Source organism: Phyllostomus discolor, chromosome 7 (assembly GCF_004126475.2).
Source record: "Phyllostomus discolor isolate MPI-MPIP mPhyDis1 chromosome 7, mPhyDis1.pri.v3, whole genome shotgun sequence".
NCBI classification, from domain to species: domain Eukaryota; kingdom Metazoa; phylum Chordata; class Mammalia; order Chiroptera; family Phyllostomidae; genus Phyllostomus; species Phyllostomus discolor.
Window position 1 is genome coordinate 129,599,207 of NC_040909.2, and position 16,777 is coordinate 129,615,983.

General features: G+C 54.9%; 1 protein-coding gene across 2 annotated transcripts in view; it reads left to right on the plus strand.

Moving 5' to 3' along the window:
• NSMCE2 (NSE2 (MMS21) homolog, SMC5-SMC6 complex SUMO ligase) overlaps window positions 1-16,777 on the plus strand; it is a 205,187-nt gene that overhangs the window by 180,282 nt on the left and 8,128 nt on the right. For both annotated transcript variants that reach the window (XM_028534065.2, XM_036031415.1), the window contains 2 exons: window positions 15,165-15,265; window positions 15,669-15,775. In XM_028534065.2, coding sequence (XP_028389866.1) covers window positions 15,165-15,265; window positions 15,669-15,775 — 208 coding nt within the window. The remainder of the gene's footprint in view (window positions 1-15,164; window positions 15,266-15,668; window positions 15,776-16,777) is intronic.

A 16,777-nucleotide genomic window follows, 5' to 3' on the forward strand; every position in this document is an offset into this window, starting at 1 on the left:
ACAGGGAGAGAGAGTCCCACGGCCGGGCTTGCGGGTCTGTTGTCCCTGTGTGACATTTGCTGTCTGGAGCACGGACGGCAGAAGGTGAGCTGCAGCCGTCTCGCTCTCTGTGGGAGAAATGTGAGTTCCTTGCCTGAAGACTCTCTGCAAGCCACATTGGAGGCTGCTCGGGAATGGGTCGGGCTTCCCGGTTGGTGCGTCTTCAGATGAAGAGCTCTGAGAAATATACGGACCCCAGCGTGTGCTTTTTCATACTTTTAAATGGATGGTCTTACTGGCAACATAGACCTTCGCCCCAGCAAGGCCCCTGGAGGCTGCGGGAATCCCTTCCCCCAGCCCACATGGCGACTCGTCCATCTCTGTTCATGTGTCTCCAGGTCCGATCTCCTTGCCCTTCTCCATGACCAATGGGCCACCCGAAGTTGGTGAAAGTACGGGTTTGTGTGAACTAATTGGTAGAAGTCTTTGAAAAAAAATAATTATAACTTGGAAAAATGGGATGTTTGAGATGTTTGTCTTCTTGAAGTATGAAAAGAAGCACGGGCCGAGGTTTCGCTTTAAACATAGGTCGGGTGTCCTCGCCACGGCAGGAGGTCTGCTGCTTCTGGGAACACGTATAGAGTGACTGGCTGAACCTCTGTTACTGCCGCTGCCTTGCAGCCTTACTCCCCTCCTGAGCGTGCGGGGGGTCTCAGCATACTGTTCTCTGGGGCCCACTGACTTCTGCAGAGCAACGCTGTGATTCTGGGCTTCCCGACACGGTTTTCAGAATGTGGGTAACAGCCACATTGCACCTACCTGTTCTCCTTGGGTAACCATCCCTGTTGCTCAATTTATACTCAATATTGGTCATAGCGAAACATGTTTTCATCACTTGAAACTCAAATTTTATTTGCTAAGTTACTAATGGCCATTTATTTCTGTAACATAAGCTAGGATGTGATGCAAGCTTGGTTTGCAAATAGGTTGCCTCTTAAAGGCAACCGTTGGCGTTGAGATCAGTGTGAGCCGTCATCCGAGTGGACTCCTTAAATAGTCATAAAAACCTCATGTGTTTGTGTTTAACGTGGGCTGGTTCCTCTGGGGGTATGATTTGGAAAATGACTGGCAGGAGAGGGGATTTAAAACTGGAGTGGGTTTCTGAGACTCTAGAATCTACTCCCTTCCTATCCTCATCCCTGTGCTTGTCAAGGCGGAGAAAGAACAAGGTCAAGGACACTGGCAGCGGTGTGGCCTACATTGGTGACAGAGCTGGGAGCTCTCAGTCACTCCGGTGCAGCTGCCACCCACATACTGTGTTCCTGTGATGGGCAAACGGTTGGCCTGAAGGCACTGTGTTCCGTGCCCTCCTTATAGGCTGGGAGAAACCATGCCTTTCGTATGAAAGCTCTTGAAGCTGTTTTTCCTGCAATCAGATCAACAGAACACACAAGTGTCTTGCAGCCAGATTTCCCCAAGTCCCCTTTGCTCGAGTTTCCTTGTCACTTTTCCTTTGAAAAGCCACATCCCCTCTGCACTTAGGACTAACCAATCTTACTTGTTCTGACAGCGCTGTGCAAACATCTATTGCATCGAAAGCCCCAAGCGGAGCTAAAAACCAATGGTCCTTCCCTGAATTTCATTAGCAGTGGCAGCAAGCATTTCATCAGAACCTCCCAAGCAATACAGAGAAGAAAAGAAAAAACCAAGTTAGCAATTATGCAGTTAATGCTGTACAAGATGAAAGCCTGCATTATAAAGTCCTGAGTGTTGTAAGCTCTGCCTTTGAATCTGCCTGCAGGCTGGCTGTCCTTTCAAAATGCACTGCCTGTCGTCTGCAGCAGGACTCTAAGTGAAACTTATTACCGGAGTAATAAATATAGCATGCATGATGAAATCGAGTGTTTATGGAAAAGGTTTTTTGATAAGGACTGACTCAGGCCATAGCAGTGCTTAAGATATCTCAGCATCTGAAATCAGACCAAAGGTTTTTAAAGGATTCTCTGAGCATTTATTTATAGCTCTAGCCCTGAATTTGCCGTTGACGTGAAGGGCAAGGATGAGCAAACCAGCGGGGGAGAGCACAGAGCGCCCCTTCACCAGATAGGACTTACCCTGAGGCACCTGGCCACTATGCTTGTAATCCGCATGTGGAATCCGTGTGTTAGAGTGCCCCAAAACGACACGCTGTTGCTATGAAAGGACCCCTGGTCAGCAGCATGTGGTGTCATCCTGGTCTGCCTCGAGTCCCTTCCCCTCCCAGCTTCCTATGTCCCGGGGTCCCTGCCGCAGATGCTTGAGCTCTCCAGATGCACCTGGACCCCTCTCGCCTGCTGGCCTAGCTGGAGCTCCCTGCTCCCCGGCCCGGAATGGCCCGCCTCCGCTGGAGCCCACTGCTGGAGCCCATAGGATGAATCCCACTGTGGTTTAATGGCACCTCTGTCCCAGCACGAGACAGTGAGCCCCTCAGGTCAGGGCCTTTGCCTCACCGATCCTGGTGTACACGGGCTCCCCGTGCATGGCAGGCCCTCTGTTAATGCTGCTGGCCAGGTGGGCTGAAGAGGAAGCAAGCAGACAAGCCCCTATGTCGCTTGCATTGTAGGAGGCGTGTAAATAATAATAATACTGGGAAAAATATCAGGTCACGTCAAATAAAAAAACCCTGACTTTAAAATTCTTATATTAATGCATAGGGATAGACATCATACAGGCTGTTTGTGCATGTCATTGGCGCGTCTGCTTTTAAACCCCTCTCCTGAGAAGGGAAGCGTGTCCAGCATGCTTCCTCCCACGTTTTTGCCTTTGCTCATCCTGCCTCCTCTTCCTTCAAGATCCCCCCTCCCAGTGTGACTGCCCCTCGGGCAGGCGGGAGGGTCGGAAGCCTCCCTGTGAGCTCCCAGGCTCACGGCTCCCGTGCTGCCCCGGCTCTGGTCATGGGGGTGCTTGTGTGTTCCCCCCCGGGGCTCCCACCCTCTGCACCTGGGGGACGGCGGTGCCCAGCAGCCATTTAGCAAGTGGAAGTTGCATGAGCCACACCTTGGGTTCCTGAATGAGAAAGAAAATTTAAATTCCCTTTAAGTGTTCCTCCTGATCCGAGGGAACCATTGGCCTCCAGCACGGCAGCCTTCTAACAGGACGTGAAGTTTGACCGCATGTAGGCCGTGAGAGCGCCCCCCGGCCGCCGTCACTGGGAAACTGGGTCGGCATCGGGAAGCGGGCGCTCTGTGCCGTGTGCCGACGGTGGCTGACTCCGTTCCGTCGCCCTCTTCATGTGAACTCTGAAAAATAATGGAACCGAGTCCTGAAAACAAGACACAGGCCCTATTTTATGTTCCTTTTCCATCCGCTCTTGTCTCTAAAACCGTCGTAAATGGGGCATGCGTCTCTGTGCTGTTTTTTGGGTTTTTTTTTTTTTGCTTGTTCTCCCTCTGCCACTCATGAGCTCCTTAGATGTTGAACCACATTTCTGGAATGGACCAGCCGGAGGCTGTTTTATCGTTAGCTGCTTTACAGTGTAGTTTGGAATAGAGAGCAGAATGGTACTGCTGGGCTGCGCAAGGCCTCATCAGGTAACCCCATCCACGCTGGGTCACCAGGTAACATCCCCCTTAAGTGGCCCCGAGCTCAGTGTGAACGTGTGGACCAGCTCCATCAGGAGGAACGGCCCTCCATCCGTGTCCTCATGGGGAACAGAGAAACCCAGCGCTGCCCTCACGAGGGGCCCAGCCTTTCCCAACAATTAAAGTTTTCCTTTCCTTAATTTCATTCCACGGCTCCTCATTACGACCCCTGTAATTAGTGTGCTAATTACCTCCCCTGCATAATCTCCCTACCTCCTTGATGTTCACCCTTCCTGTGTTTTTAACCCGCCTCCCCTGCGGGCTCCCCGCGCAGGGCTCACGGTGGAGGGGCTCAGCGCGAGAGACCCGCTGGCTGCCCTGTCACCTCACCTGTCGCCTCGCCATACTGTCCTCTCTTCGTCTTTGGAGAGTGTTTAGCAGAGGACGAGGACCAGCGTCGGGAAACTGCAGAGCCGCACTAGAGCCTTGCCCTGTGGAACTGGGGGTGCTGGGAGTGCATGCCTGTTATGTGGTGCCCTCCTGCCTGTGCTGCACCCAGTAGGTCGGGTCCGCACCGGAGACTGGAGACTGTGGCTCCCACCCAGCAGCACGGCCCCCACTCGGCTCAGAAAGGAGGTTGGCCCCCACTCGGCTCAGAAAGGAGGTCGTCTGAGACCTGCTGCTTCTCCCGGGGAGTTTGTAAAGCAAGTTCCGAGAGACCTTCTTCTTCTCTCCTCGTCTCCCTCCCTCCTCTGTTTTGTTCCTGCGGAATGGTCTGCTCCTTCACGTGCATTGCCACGGTCTCTGAGACTTGTGCGTGTCTGTCAACTGCCCGCCAGGGCGCTGGGGCCTGGCCCCCCGCAGGCTGGGACAGTGGAAACAGGATCAGCCAGTCTCCCGCTTGGCCCTCCCAGAAGCTGTCCCCCACGTTCTCCTTGCCCCTGCTGTTTTGGTTACTGCCTTGGTGTGTTTACATTAGGTTTCTTCCTCTGAGGAGGACGAAACGTGGATCTCGTGGTCACAGACCCCTGGTGAGCAGGCGGGAGCCAAGACTGGCGCCTGCAGGAAGGGCAGCGCCCTGGCTACGGGGGAGCCCGGGGCGCCTCCTGCGGTCCGTGCCCTACAGGCCTCGCACAGACCCCTTTCTCGCGGAAGAGCCGGGAGGGAACAGAAGGATTTCTTGAGTCACCGGGGACTGCTTCGGATTGGACCGTGTTCTGACTGAGCCTCTGGCATCAGCCTGGCCCTAGGGCACAGGCGGCAGACACAAGGCCCTCGGGCCGAATCCGGCCCTCCACCTTGCTTTGCCTGCCCCGCACCGTGTTTCTACCCGGCGGCAGTGCCGAGCTCTCACTTAACCACTAAGGAGGAGTTACATGTATGCAGTCCTGAAGTTACATTCGGCCCTTGGAAGGCAACCGCGAGGCTGTTGTGGCCCCCAGTGAAAATGAGTTCCACACCCCTGCCCTAGGGATACAGAGATGAGCAAAAGTGGTCCAGGGCCTTCAGTTGCTCACAGATTAGCGAGGGGGACAGTGCCACAGACAGGCCAAACCTGGTGAGGTGTGGAGTGCCCCAGGCCGGCGGGGAGCCCGGAGTGGGCAGGCTTCCCAGAGGAGGGCCGCGGCCCTGGCACCCAGCTCCCCGGGCTGCCGCTCCTCCTGCGTGGCCCACCCGGGGCGGGAGACGCCACAGCCGGGCACTCCCTTACCCCCTGCCCCGGCGTACATGACCCTCTGCTGAGAACGCCGGCCTGCCCCTCCTGGCACCTTTGGGCGTGGATGCGGAAAAGAGTAAATGTTTCATGCTAAGCACATTGTCAGGTGCTGTAATGTCATGAAGGAGGAAGTTTTAAAAGTGCGATTTCTTCATGTTTACAAAACGAACAAGTGACTCAGATCCATTGTACACATTCACAAGAGCCGTGTCCTGAGCTGATCCCGATTGTGAAGTCATGTGTCTTCCTCTACAGTGGGGAGGCCGGGAGGGTGGGAAGTGGAGGTGGAGGGGTGAGGGGAGGAAGGAGGGCTCGGAGACCGGGGCTGGGTTCGAGGGCCTCCAGCAGCAGCCTCGGCGCCTCTCCTGTGGTGTTGAAGGGAGACTCCCCACATCCTCCGGCTCCTTCCTTTCTCCTTGCCCTCCTGCTCTTCCTCCCTCCGCCTCCATCCCTCTCCTCTTCGCCCTCCCACCCCACTCTCTCTTCCTCTCTCATTTTACTTCTTCCATCCCGTTGGCAGGAGGGGTTTGGGGTTATGTTTTCTGTTATGCGGACTTCAGACAAGACCCTGGAAAACTGAAAACAGATGTCAGGGCTGACCGGAGGACCCGTGGGCTGCTGACCTCGGCAGCCCCGCTGGCCGGCCCGGGCCCTGCATGGGCTGGGGCGAGCGCTGCCCCCTGGGTGGTTTTGCTGACACGGGTGCTGACAGGCTTGCTAAGCCTCACTACATTCGGACCCTCAGGCTGTGACCTTTCTTAATTTCTTCCATATTGAAGGAACTTTGGGGGTGGTTCCCCTTTCCTTCTTTCTTTCTTTTTTTAACATGATGACATTGTGCCACCATAAAGAACAGTTTTTCAGTGTAAGACCGAAAAGAAGTCTTGACCCTCTGTCACATGCTTGGAAAAATGGGCCCATTTAATGAATACCTATTGCAGAATCTGTGACGTTTTGTAATGACCGTGCTGAGTAAATCCGTGAGTAACGTATCTGGTTAAACTCGGGGCCCCTGGGAGGGAATGTGTGCTGGCCATCACACAGTCTCGGGACCGCAGGGGGAGCCGCCCCAGTGACCGGCTCTGCCCCCGCCCGCCCACCCTCACCTAACACAAGACCTCCCCTTCCACCGCACCGGATCCCGGCATGGATGTCTTCAGGCACCCCTGGTCCCTGGAGGATCGAACTTGATCGTTTTAGGGTTAAATATATCGTCTATTTTGAGAAGCTTTTACAAAACCAAATTATGATGTTAGGGCCAGCTTTACCCTGTTACTGAAGTCTCGCCTGCTCTACCAGAATTTCATCATTGCTCTGGATGGAGCTCAGAAGTCACAGGAGATGGAAGAGATGGTGTTACATAAAATGGGGTGTGTTTCCTTGTAGGGGCGCAGGTACATCTGAAATATTTGCACTGTCATGGGGAATACACGGCCAGAAAATGTCAGGGATGGGCCTGGTGTCATAGCCCCTGCCTTCTCCCAACTTTGAAACGTTTGCAGTTTTCAAGTTGAGCAATGATCATTTTTAAAGTTCCTTTTTTAATATAATAGTCTCTGGACCTGATTTCATAATTTGTTTCAGTTTGACACACTGGATAAACAAATCCTCCATCCTCAGCGCCGCCAGCCCTGCGTGCCTCCCAAGTAGCCCTCGGTCTTGTGACGAGTGCCAGCTGGAAAGCGGGCCAGCGAAATCGCTGTTTTTCCCCAAGCTCAGACATTTTCCCTGGTGCCCCTACCGCCGGTGTGCAGGCACGCTGGTGATGTCATCCGGACCCCATGGGCTGCAGTATTGCATCAGACTTCCTTTCGGCCTTTTTTCTGTGTGCCCCTTCTAAGATGGACTGATCCTCCCACGTGTACAGTTTTAATTTCATGTTTCACCCCAGGGGGTAGCACCCGCGTCTCCGGTGCTGCAGGTTATCTGTGACAACCGTGGGGCGTGGGGAGCCGAGCCGCCACGGCCCCCTGAAGTCCTCAGCCCGTCGGCTGTCTAGCTGTCCCCGGTTCCTCTGCTTTAAAAGCTGCTGTTCCTGAGTGTTGCTGCACCTACCCTCTGCCCTCCCCGGGTGCGCTCAGCAAACTCAAAATCATCTCCACATGTTTGATGACGGATAACGTTTCTGATAACATACTGTACTTGCCTAGGAACACAGGTGGCTGGGGGCAAATAAACAGAACGAGGAATGATCCAAGGACAGGATGAGGTACCGCTTGTTTCCCGGAGCGCGGCCTCCGTCACCTGGCTCTCTGGTCGTTTGCTCTTGCACTGAAGCGGAACAGAGAACAGAGCGGAATGGCCTAGGCAGTGTCACGGGGCTTCCCTTCTAGAAACTGAGTAAGTAGATGGAGGACCAAGCTGTCTTATTCTAAAATACTCGCCTTCAAAACAGTCGTCTTCACTGTCTTCATCTCACCATCGCGGTGCGTGTCCTTATAGCGACATTCCCAGCATTCTCTCATTTCAGCAACCGTCCGCTCAGGGAACACTCACTAAGCTCCTGCACCTTTCCCGGCTCGCCGAGGAGCGGGAGTTGAGGGAAACGGAGGTTCTTCCCTGGAGGAACTCACAGTCTGGAGCAGAATCCAGAGAAGCAAACACTTGGTTGCAGCCCGTGCAGAAGAGACGCTGGAGGCGAGGGAGGGCTCCCCTGTGCCTGGGGACGCCCTGGAGGAAACGCCCAAGCCCTGCAGGGTGGTCAGAGACCGCCGGGGGCAGGGCTGGCAGAGGTGCAGAGTGGCACGGCCAGTGCCCAGTGCGGGGAAGCTGATCGGCTGAGGGTGGGGATGGGAGACATGATCGAGGTGAGTGGGAGACGCAGGTGCTCGGGGCCAGCTAGGGAACAGTGTCGCTGTTGCACGTCGCAGGCCATGATTTGAGCAAGGTGCCTAGTGTGAGTAGAAAGGGTAGACTGGGGGGAGACACCCGGGCAGAGGTGAATGAAGACCTTGGCCGTGTTCTAAACAGGAAATCCCAAGGCCTCGAGTTAGGACGGCAGCAGAGAGAAGGAAGAGGAGACAGTCGAGGCAGTTTAAACAGAGAGATTTCACGTCCTGTCTCAGCTCCCTGGATGGGTGGCATTTACAACCCTCTGAGATAAAACCCTGTGTCAGCTCCAGTGGCATTTCTCACCTTCTGGTCTTTGCTCACTTCGTGCTCTGCTTCGGATCTGAATAACGGTGAGTTGTAGACCTTCCCGGTGCTGGCCCGTCCGAGTTCTCCTCTTGCGTGTGTGGTTTTCTGGTTCGTTGCCCAGAACAGAGGAATAGAACGTGTGCGTTAGATTCCCTGCTTTTGCTTGGTGGCCTAGAGATGCTCATTGAACCTTCTCTCATCAGAGGTATTCAATACATGTGCTGAGTTTGGGGACATTTTCAGTATTTGCTGACTTGAAATGAATACTGTATGACTATCCAAAGCTCAGCAGGAGAATGCACTGGGCTTTGATGATCGCAAAGCCCCCATATTCCGAGGCGGCGTGCATTGGCAGCATTTAAACAGGCGGAAGCGAAGCGTCACATGATGGCAGCCGAGGGCTGAGCCCGCTTCCAAAACCACAGCGGGCAGACCGGCGAGTCCGTGGCAGTGCGAAAGGGCGCATCTCATTACGAGCGTCAGCTCACTGGGAGGAAATATTTTGAAACTCCCCGTCCAGTTTGCTCTCAGGACCCTGAGTGGAGTGTGTCGAAAGAGCCGTGGGAGTGAAAATGCGCAGGCATCGAAGACGCTCGCGGCCCTGCGTCGGCTGAACGCGGCTGGGCTGGCTCAGGCCTCTCGCTGCCGCCCCGGGCCCGAGAGAGCTCGTCCCAGATGGAGTCCCAGGGCCGACTGTCTTGTCGTTTCTTTTTGGGTGACTCCGTACCATTTTTATGTACTTGAGCATACCTGTTATGGGTATCCTCTGCATGCGAGGTCTACAGGGATGTGTTCCGCCTAATAATGTCAATAATCGTGGCAATATGTATCGATGGCTTGCTCTTTGTCAGGCACTACTCTAAGAACTTTTCCTGCCTTAACACATTTAACCCTTTGACAGCTCTGTGGAGTGGGCACGATTAGTAGCTCCATTGCGCAGCCCCCTGTTCGCGGAGGCAGAGAGAGTGAAGCGGAACTTGCCCAGGGGACCCAACTGCAAAAGCGAGGGAACCGGCGCTGCGGCCCAGGCAGGCCGCCCGCCTCCGGAGCCCACCGCGCAGCGCGCCGTCCTCTGCCTGCCCTCTTATCGCACCGCCCGGGGAGCCCGCTTACTCACCACTTTCCCCGCCGCCTGCCTGGCCTCCCCGCCCCGCCTGGGGCTCCTCCGTGTTACTGCTGTACTTGTACGCACACACACCATTCCCCTCACCGAGCAGAACGTGAGTGGTGTGAGTCCGAACCCCCACCAGGCCCAGCCCGAGTCCTCTCCGTACCCACGCCTGGCGCGTGCGCGGTGATGAGCACAGAGCAGGTGTTCGACGAAGACACCTTGGGTTGAGTTGGCTTGACTTCAGCCCGCACGGTGCTTGGTCCTCCAAGAGCTTTCCTGCTACCTGGAAGCGAAGCTCCATCTCCATGAAACCACTGAACGATGACAAAGTTAAAGCTGAGAGTACGGTACAGGCAGCAGGTGGTGTGGGGTTTCAGCGAAGGGAGGCTGGCTATAGGGATTGGCTGGGCGGGGCTGGGCTGCAATGGACTTGAGGCTGATTGGCTGGAGGTACCTTCTCCACGTACCCAGGATCTGAGATGTGTATAGGTGACAGCTAAGTGAAGGAGGAGGACCGTGGATGAGAACGTTGTTGGCCTCGGGGCTACGACTGAAATGCTCACAGTAAAGGGGGCAGCAGGGTTTGCATCAGAAAAGGGAGGTGGCAAGGCAGGCCCTTCTGTCTGACGCGGGTCATACACCAGCTCTCCGAGGAGGCCAGCCCTGCCCTTGTCTGGGAGCTTCTTCCATAGTGTCTGAATATGCAAAGCCTTCACAGGGCTGCTTTGCATTTCGTGACTAAGCCAGGCAGACAGTCAGGCCCGGAGGATTACAGCACTCCGTCCGCCCGCCACACGGGCTCTGGCAGCAGCCTGACTGACTCTCTCGTGTGACTGAGCTCCCCGGGGGCAAGGATGCTTCCCACACCACCAGTCACAGTGCCTGGGGCACACAGTGGTGGTGAGAATGATGACAGTGGCAGTGACAGTGCTTTAGGAATGTGACACTGATTCTAATAAAACGTGTATGATAAATAACGTTACTGGGTCCTCGTCCCCTCGCCATTGTTTCTGGGTTGAATTGTTTTAATTCAGTCCATGTTTGGTTGGACGTCTTCGTTGAAAATCGATGTCTCGAATTTTGCCAGCCTGTGAAGGCCGTATCACCCAGGAAAGAAGGCCTTATCTGGGCACAATCTGCATCGTGAATTCTGCAAAAACCAGTCACCACACCAGCGGTCTTAGTGCCCGGGAGCATTGCAAACTAGGGCCCGGTTCCCTCGATGGCAACTTGGCAACAGTCCACACAGCCAGCGTTCAGGAGAGGCCCCCCGTCCCAGAAGACGCTGTGATGCAAGCCAGACACCCATCAGTACTGTAGAGTGACCTCAGCCACACACACACACACACACACACACACACACACACGCCCTGCTCTGAAGCCTTTTCCCACTTAGAGTCTGCCATATGTCCGAGTTGACAGGTGGGAACCACTCTGAACCCTCGCTGCGGGTTCCTGGGGGGAGGAGGAACGAGGGAGGAGTCGGCCCAAACACTACGCAGACACTGTAACTACAGAGTTTCAGACTTGGAATCGTGTTCGTCTGCACGTCAGGGAGGCCCCCAAAACCGTCCGGGCCCAGCCCAGCCTCTTCAGATGCGCTGTCTTAGGATCCCGCAGGCAAATAACCTGGACGGCTCCGTAAGCGTCTCAGGCAAGCAGCAACGTACTTGTAAAGGGTTTTCTTTATGTGGCACTAACTCACGAGAGAAAGGGTGCTTTAGAGAACCGTCCAGGCTTAACTGGAAAAGCACATGGCAGTCAGCTTGTGTCCCCAGCCAGCCTGAACGGTCTAGCTGGTGGCCAAGTTTTGGGAGCCTGACTGAGACAGACAAATGACTAATCCAGAGCTGTGTGTGGCCGCGACCAAATGTATTTTCTGACCACAAGCCCATGTCTAGAGTCTCCTTTGTAATTACCACACGGCCTACTGTAATTGTAAAACTTATATTTACTTCCTGCCTTTGACATGGGATGCAGGGTCCAAGGCTGCACCCCAGCTAGAGTGAAGTCCTCTGCTGTTTGCCTGAAACCTGTGAAGTCCGTGTTGTTGTGTGTGAGTTTGTGTCTCCACCTCTGTTAAACATGTTCAAGTGTATCCTTATGAAAAAATATGCCCACTCCTGCCTCGTTGGATAAGGCCCTTTACTGAATCAGAGTTTGCTGAGTACCTGTCACTGTATGCCAGGGACACTTTGGACTCTAAGAAACTTCAGTGAACCAGACAACACAGACCCCGGAAGAGAGCAAGGGAGGGGGGCTGGGGAGGGCAGGAGACAGACAAGAAAATGCCCCCACGCTCGGGGTGAGTGCTGTGCAGGGCGGCGCAACGCAGTAATGTGACAGAGTGTGCCTAGGGGTCTGCTTTAGCTTGGGGCTTCCGAGAAGGCCCCTCCAAAGAGATGACATTTAAAACTGACATTTTAAAATGACAAGGAGTAGGACACGCAAAAGATCAGGAGGAAGAGCATTCCAGACAGGTTAGTGTAAAGCCCACATCCAGGACAGAGCTCCGTGTGCTCCGGAAGCACGAAAGTGCCGTGCAGCGCATGGGGAGGGGGAGGTGGCTGGAGGCCGCAGTCCCTCGCTCGGACTGGGATGGGGTGGCATCGAGGCAAGGGTCTAGACTTAGATTAGGGCATGTAGCTGAGAACCAGTCCCCGGACTGGCCAGTGGTTGGGATGAGAGGGAGGAAGGAAGAGAATAACCGGGATGATTCCAGAGGCTGGGGCCTGAGCAACGAGGAGGCGGCTGAGGCGAGAAAGGACTGAGGGCTGAGCTGTCGAGCTCCGCACCAGCGGTCGTAACGGCCTAACCGTGAACCCACATCCTGGAGTCCCGTGGGTGCCCTCACTGCCCCCACTCCCCCCCCCCAGCTTTACGTCCCTGGGGGACAGTATTTGCAGACTTTGGGAACCCTTAACTGTTCCCTGAAGGCTCCTTCAAGCACTTCCCTGGCCTCTCCATCTTTTTGGTGTCCGTTTATGACCTCACATAACCCATGTGGAGGCACTAACACCCCCCGAGGGTACTCTGTAATTCTAGTCTCCTGGACGGGCTCCCCTCCTCCGCAGCTCGTTGGCGGCACTGCCCCGGGCCCACGCGAGGACGGGTGTGCGGGGTGGCTCCGCGGCCTGCCCGGCTGCTGGGAGCTCACCGCGGCGTGGGCGTCTGGCAGCGTGGCTCAGAAGTCTGTGGCCGGCGGCGTGAGCAGGGGTCTCGGTCTTCTCTTCGTGACCAGGAACGTTTTTGAGACCCCCTTAGTAACATGAAACTCATGTAGTCCAGTTATTTCTCTTTTTAAAAGATTTTATGTATTTATTTTTAGAGAGGGAAGGGAGGGAGGAAGAGAGAGAGAGAAACATCAATGTGCAGTTGCTGGGGGCCGTGGCCTGCAACCCAGGCATGTGTCCTGACTGGGAATCAAACCTGTGATGCTTTGGTTCGCAGCCCGTGCTCAATCCACTGAGCTACGCCAGCCAGGGCTCAGTTATTTCTCTATTATAATACCGGTGTTATCTGCCATTGCCTTAAAGGTACTGTGGGGGCTTCAGTTTTCTTGTCTACACAATGGGAAACGCACCGTGAGTGTTTTATGAGGATTAAGTGAAACAATGTAGATAATCAGCACAGTGGCTGTCCTGCAGCGTTCAGTGAACCTGAGCTGTGATTATTAATAAAATGTAACTCGGGGTGGGGAGGAGCGGCTCTGAGAACCAGACACTAGCTGTAGCGTTCAGATGAACGGGCCACGAGCACAGAGCCGTGTACATCGATGGACTAAATCCCCGCGTGGTTTGATGTATTTTCCCCTGCAGTTTCCTGTTGCCGGGCTCATCAGACACTTGTCTTTGTCTTTCTTATCAGAAACTCAGCTCAATTCACGTAAGGGGTCTTTCTTGCCAGCTGGGACCTTGCAGAACCCCAGCATTACTGTCCCTTTCTACAAACGCAGCCTCGGGATGGGGAGCTGTTCCGTCTCAGGAGAAGTTCAGCCACGGAGACTCGTTCTCCTTTAGACCCCTGGTCCGCAGGCTCTTACTCCCCGTGGGCTCTTACTCGCCATGGGCATTCTCCCTCCGCCTGTCTTTCGCTGACCCCCCGGTCTCCTGTGATCGCCGGTGTCGACAGCCACCCCCAGTGTGAGTCCCCCACTCTGCCTTCCCTCATGGTTGGCGTGGCACTTGCCCTGTGCTCTCTTGCTTCCTCTACCTTTTGAAATTTAAAAATAGAAAATTAAAAAAAAATAAACCCATGGCCTTTCACGTTGGCTGAACTCTGTCACTCGGCTGACAGATTTTCCGGCGAATCCCACGGTGCAGCTCACGCAGCCGGACGTTTGCCGCTGGTGCAGAAGCGGCCCCGTGAGCGGTGGACGAAGGGACGCTGCCGTCCGGACTGCCCCACCCCCAGTCAGAGCTGGGCGGCCGCAGCCCGCGGGAGGAGCCTGGGGAAGCCCGCCAGCGAGCGCCCTGCAGGCTCTGCTCCGGGCTCTCCCCCTGACCGGTCCAGCTTTCCCGAGCCCCCGTGGGCAATCACGGGGTGGACAGCGACTCTGAGGGGCCTGGACTCCCCCTGCGAAGACCAGAGGCAGGTCCCGGAAGCATAAGGACCCTCCATCCACACTTCAGGGCCCCCGCCTCGCACCGTAACAGGCTTATTTACTAAACTGTGGCAGCCTCCACGTTCACTATACGCTTGTTGCTGCCAGAGTACTTCTGAAATATTTTTACAGTTTTTCTTTGGGAGTAGGTTGGCTACAAGTAGCTGCTTTAACTTATAATTGACTATTAATTTATCAGCAATTATCTTAGCACACTTGAGACTCACTACGTTAAACCCAAGTCCAGCCTACATGTGCTTCCAGATGAAATACTTGTGATCACCAAATCAACAATCGACAAAGTTTTAACCTCTAACATTATGTTTGTTCGCCTTTGACATTCAGTAATTCAATTCTGCAGTTCTCTTATTTGAAGCCAATACATGGTTTTCAAGACCTCAGCCATAGTGGAGTTGTTTTTAAATAACGTAATAAATACATTTTTAAAAATTCCTCCGTCTTAATGTCTGCCCTGGAGATGTTGGTAATAGAACCCACATTTAAAAGTGCTTTGGGGCCCTCAGTGATGTCTAGAAGAGGGAAAGGGTTCGAAGACCAAGAAGTTAGAGAACACCGGCACCACCCCACCCAGTCGTTAGTGTTGACTGAGCGTTCCCTGGGGCCCGGAGCCGTGCCTAGTGCACTGTGCACTCCGCCCCGTTGAATTCGGGCAGCGCGCTGCAGAGCTCTAGAATACGACCTCGCTAGCCCAAGGCCCTCCAGCTGGAGGTGAAAGGGACAGGCAGGCCCCCTGGACACCACAGCCACGCTCTTGGTCACCGGGCGGCACTCCTCACAAGTGTAATTCTCCGTGACTCTGAAAGGGCGACCCTACCGCTTGCTGGGAGTCTTGGCATATGCACCCACGGCAGGCAGCATCCTCCCTGCCCTGCGCCCTTCTTTCTGGAGCAGGAGGGTGGGTGCACAGCCAGGTGCCCAGCCCAGGGGCTGACACCAGCGCACTCAGCAGCTGTCAACCTCCTCCCTTCCGTTCCTCCCGGACCCCATCGTCGTGTGAGTCCGGGGAGGCTCAGCCACTTCTTTCTTCCCCCCCAGATGGTCTGCAGGCAGAACGAGAGGCCGAGGGCACAGAAGGAGTGGATGAGGACATGATCGTGACCCAGAGTCAGACCAACTTCATCTGCCCCATTACGCAGGTACCGTTCCCTCCTTCCTCCCTGAGAGACAAAGCGCATCACTCTGGGGGGTCCTGTGTGCTTTCTGACCGGATTCTTCTGCCACAGTTGAGGAGGGAGGAGAGGGCTGTGTGAGGAGGGCCAAAGAGTCTGCACATGGGAGGTCCTTGGGCTGGAAAGAGCTTTAATCAACTTCATGCCCGCCCCGTAGGCATGAAGTCCTGGCCCACAGGCCAAGCGGCATTGCCACCACGGGCCTCCCTGCCGTTTCTTGGGTGGTCACCTGTGCTAATCACTTAAAGCCACACACTGGGAGCTTAAAGATACAGAGCTCTGGGGCTAGCACCCAGCAATGGGTGACTTAAGCTCCTGGAAGCGTGGACCCTTAGCATCACTGAAAAGACTAATGACTCCTTGATTGCAGCTGGAAATGAAGAAGCCAGTGAAAAATAGAGTGTGTGGCCACATCTACGAAGAGGAAGCCATCGTTCGCATGATCGAGTCTAAGCACAAACGGAAGAAAAAGGCCTGGTGAGTGGGTCCAGGGAGGGGAACGGAGCCGTCCCAGTGCGGGGGGGTCATGGGAGCTGTGTCCGTGCTGGAGGGTGAGTGGGTCCAGGGAGGGGAACGGAGCCATCCCGGTATGGGGCAGTCCCAGGAGCTGTGTCCGTGCTGGAGGGTGAGTGGGTCCAGGGAGGGGAACGGAGCTGTCTGTCCTGGTGCGGGGCGGTCCCGGGAGCTGTGTCCGTGCTGGAGGGTGAGTGGGTCCAGGGAGGGGAACGGAGCCATCCAGGTGCGGGGCAGTCACGGGAGCTGTGTCCGTGCTGGAGGGTCAGCTGCTTCGTGGTCTCCCCAGAAGCACATCCCCCTCCCGAACAGTGCAGAGAGGGACGCTGGCTGTGTAGAAAAACATGCATGGGGAGAAAATGAGTGGTCTCCTCGGGAGAAGCTGAAGGAACTCCCACCACACCTTTTTAAAACAGGAGGAAAGGGAACAGCATTGCATTTTCATCATCAGACAACAGGAATTTTTGTGAATTTGTGCTATAGCCTGAAAAAAATCCAAGAGCTGTGGTACTAAGAGAAAGACAGGAAATCTTTCATATCTTTAATTACTTCAATAACTTCCCCCAGAGATTTCAGTAAATTCATGGGCAATTGATCAACGGGAAATTATTATTATTTTTTAAAGTTGGAATGTTCGGAGAATCTTTAATATGGATATTTCTCCCCACCTCCTCACCACCCCTGACCACGGAGGACAGGGCTCTCTGCTCCTGAGCTAACACAGAACCCGGAGCTGGCCGAGTGTTTTACGTATGTGCTCTTATCAGAGATTCGGAGTTATCGCAAGGAATGGAATTGCAGGTGCGACTGGTGCTCGGTGGACTTCTGATAACAGTCGCTTTGATGTGTGCTTTGCCAGTCCAGACCCAGAGCTGGAATTCCCCACCACTCCTCTTCTGGGTGTGGGCTTGCACACGGGGTGTTGGAGGGCCGCAGGTACCTTGACGGTCATTCCGTCAAGAAATG